At 41.3% G+C, this 11,886-nt stretch overlaps 1 protein-coding gene across 3 annotated transcripts; it reads left to right on the forward strand.

Annotated features, from left to right (window-relative positions):
* The first annotated feature begins 2,267 nt into the window (after positions 1–2,267).
* rad51ap1 (RAD51 associated protein 1) lies at positions 2,268–6,432 on the forward strand. Of its 3 annotated transcripts, none has more exons than XM_075472496.1 (9): positions 2,268–2,545; positions 2,646–2,692; positions 3,786–3,921; positions 4,863–4,969; positions 5,050–5,139; positions 5,234–5,371; positions 5,478–5,663; positions 5,755–5,895; positions 6,001–6,432. In XM_075472496.1, exons 1-9 carry the CDS (start codon positions 2,529–2,531, stop codon positions 6,126–6,128), a joined length of 990 nt encoding a protein of 329 aa, XP_075328611.1. In that variant the 5' UTR covers positions 2,268–2,528; the 3' UTR covers positions 6,129–6,432. The 3 variants fall into 3 exon arrangements, with proteins under 3 accessions (XP_075328611.1, XP_075328613.1, XP_075328612.1); XM_075472498.1 differs by having other exon boundaries at positions 5,758–5,895; XM_075472497.1 differs by having other exon boundaries at positions 5,053–5,139.
* The last annotated feature ends 5,454 nt before the right edge of the window (positions 6,433–11,886 follow it).

Here is an 11,886-nt window from a genome sequence, read left to right on the forward strand (position 1 = left end):
TCAGCCGTTTTTCTACTGTTTACGTTGAGCAGATTAGGAACATGAAGAAGCGGAAATCTGACAAGGGGCGTAGCTACCAACCACCAAACACCTACGTCATATGTGTTCCTATAGAACCCAGAAAAGACCCAGCCTCGGAGAAGGAGCTAAAACGGTTATAGGAACTGAGGGCCGTGGTCCCTAGTTCCTGTATGTCCGAATGCAGGCAAAAACAGCCCCATTCCTGAAAAGGTTATAGGAACTGCAAAAGGTTCCTACAGTGGGAATGCGCATTATTTCTAGTACTCTGCATCTTAAATATATTTTGACACCCCACAACACAGTATGAAGAACATATTTTGACCTTTTTTTTCAAGATGTCTCCAAACATATTTTAAGTCAGTGCTGTTTATTGCTTTAAGTCTCGCCCCTACATCCACCCACATGTGAACTCGTGCAAACTTAGGTTTGGCAGCCTGGTACTGTTGGTGTGGAATGACTAACTGATGGACTTTATTAGGCATGCAGTATTTCAAAATGTCCAAAGGAAATGTTTACTCCTCATTACAGGAAGCACATGTTGTCATCACCTTATGTTTACTGAAACAATCAACTAAGTCTCAAAGGGTGATTTCATTTTGGTATAAATAATCACAGCTAAGCATTGACATAAAAATCCTAGTGATACTTGAATTACTAGGTGAAGTTGTCATAAAGTTAGATCATCAGTGAGGCTGAAGAGGATGTTTTCATCAAGTATATTCTTTAACATATCTCAGGGAATTTTGGTCAACAGGGTACCCGGCAAGTTGTTGAGTGAACAACTCAGGTTAGTAATTGTGGTCAATTTAAGGTTAATGGATAAAGAAATGCAATAATACTGAGAGAACTGCTGTGTCATGTGGTAATTAGTAGGTAAGATGATGGAATTTTTTCTTTATGTACACAGGGACAGGGTCAGGACTGATCACTCTGAAATGTAGTTTTTTCCTGAGCACAAATTACAGAGCACTTTTTGTAGGAACATAAATCCATTGAATTACAAGGAAATCTATAATCCGAGTACTTGGGTTACTTCAAAATCAATTATTTTAACTATAGCACTGCATACTACAATATAGTCACAAAATATTTTCACAGTACCGCTGTAAACATCTATAAGTGCTTTCAGAAGATATTAAATCTGTTTAGCATATTCAAATAATTTTCAGGCGGTCAAATCAATTGATATTCATGAAAAACATAGAGGTACAAGCTGCAGGTATACAGGTGCATTCTACAACTCACTAAAGATCATTCTTATTCTGTGTTTTCATTGCTCCCATCTTTGCTCTTGTAAGATGATTAGCACAACGTTTTAAGTATAAATAAAAAGTGGCTTAGTTTGCATTACAAAAAAAACAAAACACTTGGCATTCAGAACCAGTGAAATAAAATTAATTCAGCAAAAACATGCTCTTTTTTTTCTTTTTTTTCTTTTTCCTAATTTGTTGAAGGTCATTTAAATGTTAATTGCACATTCTTTAAATGCCTTATGGGTTGAATTTAGTTACTTACTGTAAGTAATCTGTTTGCATAATCTTGATTATGTGTTTGCCATTACTATCACCATGTGGAATGCACCCACCAGAATTCATACTGGTAACGTCATACTCCATATGATAAAAATGCTTACAGGACTGCATAACTGACCCTAATACACGTAAAGGTTCCTGCACATTGCAAACTATGTTTTTTAGCCAAGTGGATACATTTAGCATGAATTTGAAAAAGATCCCTAACAGTTTTGCAGTGATTGTGTGTTCATCTGTGGAGTTGTAGTGAGAATTTTGTTATAATCTTGGTACTTTTTAAAAACATATTTTATGTTCTAATGTACAAATATGTCTGTATGCATTGAACATGACTTTGGAGGTTAGTCTTACAGTGTTTGTTAAAATAATTAATAAAATAATAAATACGTTTCAACGCACATCACCTTCTAACGATTGTCTGATATTAAAAATAAAAGAGATCCAGCTTATAATTGAACGCAGTTCTGTCGGTACAAGCAGATTCAACACTTTTTTTGGTGCTTATTTTAAGGGAGAAAAAACAGCCATTTATTGAATGCCATTTTAAATCACAAAGTGAGTCTGTATCTGTGTTTCTTTATCGTAGAAAATAGGTGTTTGCTGTTTTGGTTTAATCAACTAATATGGACGAATCTGCTTCCGATGTTCGTCAGATTGGTCAACAGAACGTCACTTCTCGTCAGTTCAGGCGGGCTGGTTGAAAACAGAGGACGAGCTTTGCTTAGCTGTCGGATAACTAAAGTGTAGTGAGTCGGTTAGTTGTTTCGTTAATCAGTTATAACAGACACACTTCACTTGACCGCATGTAAAGCTTTAAGCTATTAACGAGTAAAGCTCGGTTAGCATCTCGTCATAGCAAGTGTTAGCGCGTGCCTTTTTGCTTTACCGCAGACATTAGAGCAGATGTAGCGGCTAACCCGTCGTTATCGGTGGCTGAATAAAAAGCGGTATCCACTCTTGTTTATTTTTCAAGCTATGGATCGAACCTCTAGGTGAGCAGACACTTTTGTCTGAGCCAGTTATGTGCCCAGAAAGTTTAGATTATTGTTTAAACCCGTTGATGTAGACATGTTATTTGTCGTTCACACACAGGAGGACGAAGGCTGTGAATTACTGTGAAGCCAAGGACTTTGAAGATGGTGAGTTGGCACAAATCTTGGAGCTCACCCACAAATATCATCAAAGTTTGCCTAATTGTCAAGCACCACAACTTAACTTTAGCAGGAGTTAGTGCATTTCGACCTCTTGTTGTCATACCTTTGAAATATTTGAAGCTTTAAAACAAGGACTAATCTGTCAAAGAAATTGGTTTGATCAGTATTCATTATTGGTTTTAGAATAATTTGAATCTTTCTGTACAAAATTGACATGCGGTAAAGGCAAAAAAAGGAATTTTGGAGAAAATTGTACCTATTAGCGGGACAATAAATTAGTTTTAAACCCTTTAAACCTGCTACCTTTGGCCTAAAACTTAATATTTAAGAAGTACATTCAGGCTTTGTCGCATAAGGAGTATTTGAAATCACTTTGGATTTTGGCCTGATCAGTTTTGTTGTTTGAAAATTCTCTGTAATAAATACTGTTGGCTGATGAAGCATTGGCGCAGAATCAGGACAAACTGGCTTCCTTTCACTGAGTCTGAGTGAAGACACATTTTGTTGCCACGGTGATCTAGCCAGGTTAAAGGCGAGCCACTTTTGTGACTCTGAAAACTCTGGTTATATGGTGAACATGTCCTGCTAAGCCATTAACCAAGTTTTTTGTTCTACAAAAGCACAGTTGGTGCATTTGGGCGGCTGTAGCTCAGGAGGATGAGCGGTTATCTGCCAATGGGTGAAGACACTGACATTTCTTCCAGTTCATCCACTGGTGTGTGAATGTGTGTGATAGATAGATGAAGAAAAAAACGTATAGACGTACAGACTAAGAACTGCTGTGTGAGTGTGTGGGTGAATGCCGCTTAAAGTGTAAAAGCACTTTGAGTGGTCAACATAACTTTAAAAGCACTAAATAAATACAGAATATTTACCATTTGCATTGGCATCCTATGGGCAGAATCAATACAACTAAAAAAACATTTATTGAATAAGAAAAAACAAGGGTGCTGTTAGACATTGCTCTTCTGCCAAAAAGCCCAAGAATCTTTCAATATACAGATACGTTGCATAATAATGGGAAGCCAGCTCCCTCTCTCAACAAAGATGCCTCCATTATCTGTCCTTTCGATGACAGATGAGGACTTTGCCAGTGTGAAAGCTCCACCAAGCAAAAAGGCCAGGGAGGATGTGAGGCAGGAACAGAGGAAATCTTCAAGCAAGTCCTCCAGTGAGGAGACCAACTCTCAATCCACGCAGAGCGAGAAGAGCAGGTGGGTGGTACAAAAGACCAGTTTGTTCAGGTAATGGTGAAGCCTCATGCCAGCTCAGACTGAGCCATAACAGGGGAAAAAACTCCAAATGAGTTTTGTATGAATTAGAAAATGAGACTGGTTTTGGAGGTTTGATATATGAAATGTGCAAATGGCTGTCAACAAAGTAGAGATGGGTGGCTAATTGAACTACACCAACAGCGACAAGCTAACTTTTGGATTGGATTGCAAGATCTTTGTATTCACACAAAATTACTTGCACAAAAAGTAGTTTTTTTGGGGTTTTTTTTATTGCAGCGTCTGTAGTTTTGCTTTCATACCTATTTTTAGACTGCCGTCCTACTCTGTTCAGTATGATAAAGACACAAGAGTAACTCTGTAGAGATGCATGGAGTCAGCTTTTACATTGCAACACATTCTCACATAGGCTCATGTGTTGTAATGAGCTCACAGGGGGCAGTGCAGAAATAGATGTCCTGAAATAAGAGTTGGGTGATGGTCAGCGTGCTGTAACAGAAGTCAGCTCCAGGCAAGTGTGGCCATGCAACAGACAAGATTTACTGCATTATATGTAAAGTTTTTATTCACAAACACATATGCCAAATTGATATTTTAGGCCACTTGTGTGCACTCTGAGGTAGAAACACATAAGGCGTGTGATTGTTTGCTTCCAAACATCACTTTGCTGTTGCATGTGGCAGATTAACAGAAGTGCATAACTGTTGAAAAGATCATTTCTGAAATATTTTGCCTGTAGAGTATATTTAAATGATGCTGATCACTAACTTAAGGCCACAGAGAGACTTAAAGTTTGTATTATTTTTTTACTTACCGTTTGTTTATGGATCAGCTCCTAAAGAAACCTAAAAGCTGTTTACTGAGAAGTAAAGAAAAAAAAAGGTGGAGTGACTTAAACCTTGTGACCACTTGATTTTTCACAGAAAGCCGCTGGATGAGAAGTTGCTTGACAGAGATCTTGAGGCAGCCATCACACTTTCCTTGCTCAATGGCGCAGATGGATTAAAGGAGAAGTCTCCCGCCAGTAAAGGTGTGCCATGGCCCTTTAAAGTGAATATTGCGCCCGTGTTTTCATAGAATTTAACTTAATATGACATCACATTTATCCAGCAGATGTCAAAGCTGAAATCCCCATTGATGAAAACACAGATCCGTCCTCTTTGCATCTGTCCAACTGCAGTGTGGATGGTGCAGTTCTGGGTAAATCTCCTATTTTCAGTCATACCAATATATTGTCCACCATTTAATCCTTCTATTAGAATCTTGTTATTATTTTCAAATCTATTTTTATCAGGCTTGGACGAAATCACACCAGAAAAGGGGTCACCTGCTTCTGCAAGACAGAGGAAGTCTTCCTCTAAAGCTGCTGAGGTGAAAAGAAAAAATGATGATGATGATGATGACGAGGACTATCAGCCCAAACTGGCACCAGGTTTGAAATTTATTAGGAAATTTATTTATCAGACGCTTTATTAGGAGTCTGGGAACTGCTTTTTCTTTTCTTTTGTGTCGTGAGACTAACGGTAATGCCTTCACAGATTCAGAAAGCGATGAAGATTTCAGTGAGCCAGCTGACAGTGAAGATGAGGAATTTACTGTAAAGAAAGCCTGCAAAGCTAAAAAGAATGAGAAAGTAACCAAGAAAGACAAAACCAAATCAGCGCCTGCTTCTAAAAAAGAAAAGCACCCATCAAAGCCATTAAAGTCTAAATCACAGACAGCAGGTATGTTTTATAGGTCTATCAAAGATGTTTCAGCTGCGGTTGTAGAGTCACTTGGCCATTGTTATGAAAACCTCTTTGTTCTCATGCACAGCAGCTTCCACGCCAGCGAGAAGCCCCCCAACAGCTAAATTGGCCCCCACAAGACCTGCCTCATCCTGCTCAGTTTCCACACCAAAGTCTGCAGCCTCTCTGAGCCCAGCAGGGGGCAGAATACCCAAGTGGAACCCACCAGGTACATATATGTGAATAACAGCTCTGACACCATGCTCCTGTGGAGTTGGTTGAATTACACTGCAATAGAATGTGAGGCTGATATTATAACTGTGTTGCTCCTCAGCTCAAATTGGCAAAAGTCCGATGTCATCCCAGAGTTCAGCAGCGAAGTCTCCGGGTCAGGGTCTGCGACTGGGACTGTCCCGCCGCGTTCGGGTCAAACCTCTTCACCCCAGTGCTGCGATTCACTGAACTGATAACCTGTCAGTGTTTCAGAGTTTGTCAGGGAACACCAGTTCTTACTGTCTTTTGTTTGTCATTTTTAAGCTCATGCTCGGATATATTGATTTCTGAGGGAGCAGCAGTCGGTGGTCACATGTTGACTCATAATCGCAGCTCAAGGTCGTGTCTCTATCATCATTTTGCGTCCTCCATGTGCGACTGAAAGGATAAAACTGCTGTTGGTTTGTGTGGGAGATAGAGAGGGGTGAACTGTCTCTTTTTTTTATTCCCTTTGTGTCTTATTTCAGTTTTCCACCATTTTTTTTTTACACTTCTGTGCAAACCTTGTATATTGTGTACATACAAAATTAAAAACTTACAACAACTTAAATGGGGATGTGGTGTTTGCATCTATAACCCCAAATGTTACATTAGCTAAAACATTTCAGCAAATTAGAAAGAATGCACTGAAGTACAAGTATTAAAATTAGAAGTATGTGGTGTAAAAAAAGTGGGCTGCTTGATTTGAATACTTTTTAAAATGACTTCCTAACTAAGGAAACCAACAAATTGCACAGAAACTTCTCTTCAGTCCAATTCTCCATCCTGAGCGCAGGGCAGCTGGGGGCTGAGAGGACAGGAAAGGGGACACCAGGTCAGGGAGACCTGAAAAAGAGGAACTCTGTTAGAAAAATATCCAACTATGACATCTTTAAGACATGATGGAGCTCGGTCATTAAGAGCTTCATATGCAAGGACAGCAATGTTAAATTCTATTCTGAATTTAGCAGGGAACCAATGAAAAGAAGCTAAAACTGGAGAAATCTCAGCCCAATAATAAACAATAAATGTACGGATGGATGGTCCAGTGTGTGGGTGGAAAATATCACCTTCAGCAGCTAACGTGATGAAATGAAAACTGACGGTTTGGTGAACTCAGGAAGGAGTGAATAATGAGGTGGAAGCAGAGGAAGGTGAGGATCAACTCAAGGCCACTTTGGTGGTGGAAGTCTACATTTTTAGACAGGGACTGAATCTCTAAGGTTTGTTATGGTGTTTAGGCACATTTATTTCATTGTAAAAAGAAAGTACACATCCCTAAAATCATAGCAACAAGATGAGTTTTTTTTTTCTCTAGATGTAAAGCGTGCAGACCATGGATAGGAAGTTGTAGGACGGCACTGTTGGTCCGTTTCTGTGTTTTGTTACATTTTTTAAAGTTATGATTATGAGCTGTTTACATTTAACTGGTGTTTAAAATGTTTTTTTTTGTTCAAATGGCTGTTACAGATGCTGCGTACAGTGATGTCCACTGCTCCTTGATTCCGAAACTAAAAGGTGCAACTTACCTCTTACCCAGATCAGAGATGATGGGGCCAAAAGTAGGAACTAGGACTGGGCTGAGAGGGAAGGCCAGCACCCTTCCCTGCGGTTTTTCCAGGGACAACTTACCCTTTTTAAATGGGGATACAGAAGTTGTGGTCACCCAAATGGTTTCCACTGTCTCTGTTTAAAGCCTGTTTGATCGCCTCTCATGGGGCACCTTAACCCTGAGGAACAGAAGGATAAAGCCGAGTCAGCTAAGGAGAGCAATTGAGATTTGGAATAAATAAAGTCTCTCAGAATTGGATGCCTTTTGTGTCTTGTGTGAATGTAAACAAATGTACATGCTTCTGTTACTGGGCTTATTCACCTCTTATACCGAAACAAGACTACGTTTTAACTACTTTTCCCTGTTTTGTTTTTTTTGTTTGTTTTTTCCCTTGTCATCCGTTTCTTCAGTTTAGTGACGTCACCTTCATGACAGACAGATGTGCTGCTGCTGGGGTGGCTGAGTGTGCCTCAACATCACGTTTCTCTCAGGGACCAAACAGTAACTGTTTAGATGTTGTCCATGAACTGAACTGTCAGATTGAAAAAATGTCTTCGGAGAATGCGAGCTGTCCTCGTGGATCTGAGCGGATCTGGAGTGTGGGACATGAGGCAGGGAAGGAAAATTAGATTCAAGATTCATGTCTTCAAAATGAAGACTCCAAGTAAAAACAAAACAACCAACATCAAATATGTGAATATATTCTTATATACAAAAAATAGTAAATTTCTTAAGAAAAGTACGTTATTATACACATGAATATATGATTAAAAAAGCACTTACAATTATTTGGGAGGGTTTTATTTTTATGTCCTCACCGGAAGTGATATCTAATTTGCATATCTGCTAGCTTGACAACCTCTTTGCATCTGTCTCTATGCTTCCCTCTGGTGGTCATAAGCTGTAACTACACCCTCAACGTCAGTATAAACATTGAAACGTGGGAAATCTTTGTCAGAATCAGAAAATCAGAATCAGAAAAGGTTTTATTGCCAAGTAATTTGTACATCACAAGGAATTTGGCCATAGTCAAATGAGGTTTTATGATGGAAGAGAGCAGTCATATTAATATTTTAACAACACTGTCATATTTAGTTAAGATTATGAATGCTGGAGTTTTACCACAGCTTACATTTCTTATCATTTCTCAGTGAAGATAGATAGATCAGAGCATAGACTTTCTGTCAGAGGGAGCAGAGCTTACTACAATGAAAAGATGTATAGCAGGACCAGTTTCAAACCTGCACAGTAACTGGTAAAACCTTTAAGTATGAAACTTCTCGTAAAGATTGTTGTACTTTGTCAGTTTGAATGTTTTACTGAAAGCATTGTTGTCCCGTTGTGTCTGAAATGGAGTGAAATCTGTTACAAAGTCATTTTGTTCATATGATGAAGGCAACCAGCTGCAGTCTGCATATTCAGTCTTTATACTGTGAGCAGGGCGTTTCTGCCCTCTAGTGGCCAAAAATGGTATCTACAGAAAAGGTAAAGCTAGAGATATTACAAATGACTGATACTTCCGGTGGTTCCTTTCAAAATAAAATCACATTAACAGACGTAATATAAAGCTATTTGATCTGATAATAGCGTAGACTTGTTTTATTTACAAGTGACTGAATGTAAATAAATACTGCTTAGATGTTGTCCATGAAATGAACTGTCAGATTAAAAAATATCTTCAGAGAAGGTGAGCTGTCCTTCCGGATCTGAGCATATGACAGATTTATTATTGATGAGTTTGGTCGATCTCAAGAGGAGCTGCTAAAGTTTCATATGAATCAGTTCCCGTAATTTTTGGTACATTTGCTCTGCAGACCTGCCTATGCTCATATTAACTCTACAAATATTGTACTCGTGTTAAACTCACTGTTGTATCTGTTTTGTTCTCTGATGTTTGCAACAAATGAGTGAAATTAAACTGAAGTTCAACAGCAGACACAGACACAGGATTTAAGAAAGCGTGTTTGCTCAGGCTGTTGGAGCTGTCAGCTGTCAAAGGTCGTGACTGAAACAATTTCATGCTTAACTCTCAAAGTCCATCCATCCATCCATCCATTATCTTCCGCTGGTCCGGGGATCGGGTCGCAGGGGCACCAGCTTAAGCAGAGATACCCAGACGTCCCTGTCCCCGGCCTCTTCCTCCAGCTCTTCTGGGGGGACCCCGAGGCATTCCCAGGCCAGCCGTAAAACATAGTCTCTCCAACGTGTCCTGGGTCTTCCTTGTTCCCTTCGTCCCTCACTCGTGAACAAGACCCCGAGATACTTGAACTCCTCCACTTGGGGAAGGATCTCATTCCCAACCCGGAGAGATCATTCCACCCTTTTCCAGCTGAGGGCCATGGTCTCAGATTTGGAGGTGCTGATTCTCATCCCAGCTGCTTCACACTCGGCTGCGAACCGCTCCAGTGAGAGCTGAAGGTCACGGCCCGACGACGCCAACAGAACCGCATCGTCCGCAAAAAGCAGAGACCCGATTCTGAGGTCGCCAAAACGGACGTCCTCAACGCCCTGGCTGCGCCTAGAAATTCTGTCCATTAAAATTATGAACAAAATCGGTGACAAAGGGCAGCCCTGACGGAGTCCAACCCTCACAGGAAACATGTCCGACTTACTGCCGGCAATGCGGACCAAACTCTGACACCGGTCATACAGAGACCGAACAGCCCATATCAAGGACTCAGACACTCAATACTCCCGGAGCACCCCCCACAAGAGCCCCCGATGGACACGGTCCAACGCCTTCTCCAAGTCCACAAAACACATGTAGACCGGTTGGGCGAACTCCCATGCACCCTCCAGGATCCTGCCGAGGGTGTAGAGCTGGTCCACTGTTCCACGGCCAGGACGAAAACCACACTGCACCTCCTGAATCCGAGATTCGACTATCCGGCGGATCCGAATAGACCTTACCAGGGAGGCTGAGGAGTGTGATCCCCCTATAGTTGGAACACACCCTCCGGTCCCCCTTTTTAAAGAGGAGGACCACCACCCCGATCTGCCAGTCCAGAGGCACTGCCCCCGATGTTCACGCGATGCTGCAGAGGCGTGTCAACCAAGACAGCCCTACAACATCCAGAGCCTTGAGGAACTCAGGACGGACCTCATCCACCCCCGGGGGCCTTGCCACCGAGGAGTTTTTTGACCACCTCGGCAACCTCAGCCCCAGAAATGGGAGGCCCCACGTTCGAGCTCCCTAACTCTGCTTCCTCATCGGAAGGCGTGTCGGTAGGATTGAGGAGGCCCTCGAAGTATTCCCCCCACCGACTCACGACGTCCCTAGTTGAGGTCAGCAGAGCCCCGCCCTCACCATACACGGTGTTGACGGTGCACCGCTTCCCCCCCCGAGCCGCCTGAGTGAAAGTTTCTCAGATCAGATATTTCAGGATGCTAGAAAGAAGTTTGGTGTTGCAGAGTTTTCGGGTTCAAATCTTCACAAGGTGCAGATATTTTCGGAAAGGAAAGGCAGAGTCGTTATGATTGAGAGTCCTCCTGTAATTTTGTCAAAGCCACCAAGAATTAAAGAAAGAGTGAAATGCTCAAAGAAAGAAGTCTACTTGTTCGCTTCAACAGCTCAGGCTGTTAGCAGAAGGCTTTAATTCTGAAGGCTGAACTGTGCTCTAGAAGCATCTTAGCTTTGTGGTCACATAGCCCAAGCTGTTAGAGGTCAGCTTGGGAAGTCTCAGGGTCAAAGTTCAAGTCTTTATCAGGTTCTCTTTTAAAGGCCAAAACTAAAAGAAAAAGACACAAAAGCTTCAAGAAAGACCAAACTACTGTCAGAGAGCAGCTTGAGAAGGCAGAGGGACTGAGTTCAAGCCTTTTCCACTCAATTTATCTCAGTCTTCAAATTTTGAAACCAACAAGTCAGAGACTTTATTTGGATACCAAGCACCTTAACAAACCAAAGACAGTTGATTAGCAAAGCTGCTTCACAGGAAACATGTTGGAAATCTGAAAGATAGTGTCTGTAGTCATCAGGTCTCAGGTAAAAAAGTGCCAAGAAAGCAGCCCAAAGACGTGGAGGCGTAGCTCAGAGGGTCAATAAACTGCTTCGGTACTCAGAGGTCATATGTTCAAGTCCTGTGAGAGCTGCTTAAAGAGTTTAAATGTCTCCAGGTTTTAGAGGCCAAAGTAAAGAGTGAAAAGCTTTAAGTTTAAAAGTTTCAGTCTCTGATTTAATGGCTCAAACTGTTACTGAGCAAATTTTAGTTTTTTTAAGATGAGGGATCAAAGCTCTTAAACAAATAAACTCTGCAGTTCAGCATCCCAACAGAAGAATGGAACCAGCTCAGAAAGGATGTTGAAGCTGTGATTGGCTGGCTCAGGCAGATACAGAGCAGCTTCTGGAAGCAGAGGGAGACGGTTCAACTCCTGTGGATGCTGAATGCTTTTAGAAAAGGAAGGGCAGGTTGTTCAGCT

Source organism: Odontesthes bonariensis, chromosome 8, assembly GCF_027942865.1.
Source record: "Odontesthes bonariensis isolate fOdoBon6 chromosome 8, fOdoBon6.hap1, whole genome shotgun sequence".
Classification (NCBI taxonomy): domain Eukaryota; kingdom Metazoa; phylum Chordata; class Actinopteri; order Atheriniformes; family Atherinopsidae; genus Odontesthes; species Odontesthes bonariensis.

Excerpts from the sequence above, each read along its gene's own strand:
- rad51ap1 (XM_075472496.1), top strand. Across the intron at positions 2,693-3,785 it reads AGCCAAGGACTTTGAAGATG|ATGAGGACTTTGCCAGTGTG; the intron begins GTGAGTTGGCAC and ends TTTCGATGACAG. Across the intron at positions 5,896-6,000 it reads ACCCAAGTGGAACCCACCAG|CTCAAATTGGCAAAAGTCCG; the intron begins GTACATATATGT and ends GTTGCTCCTCAG.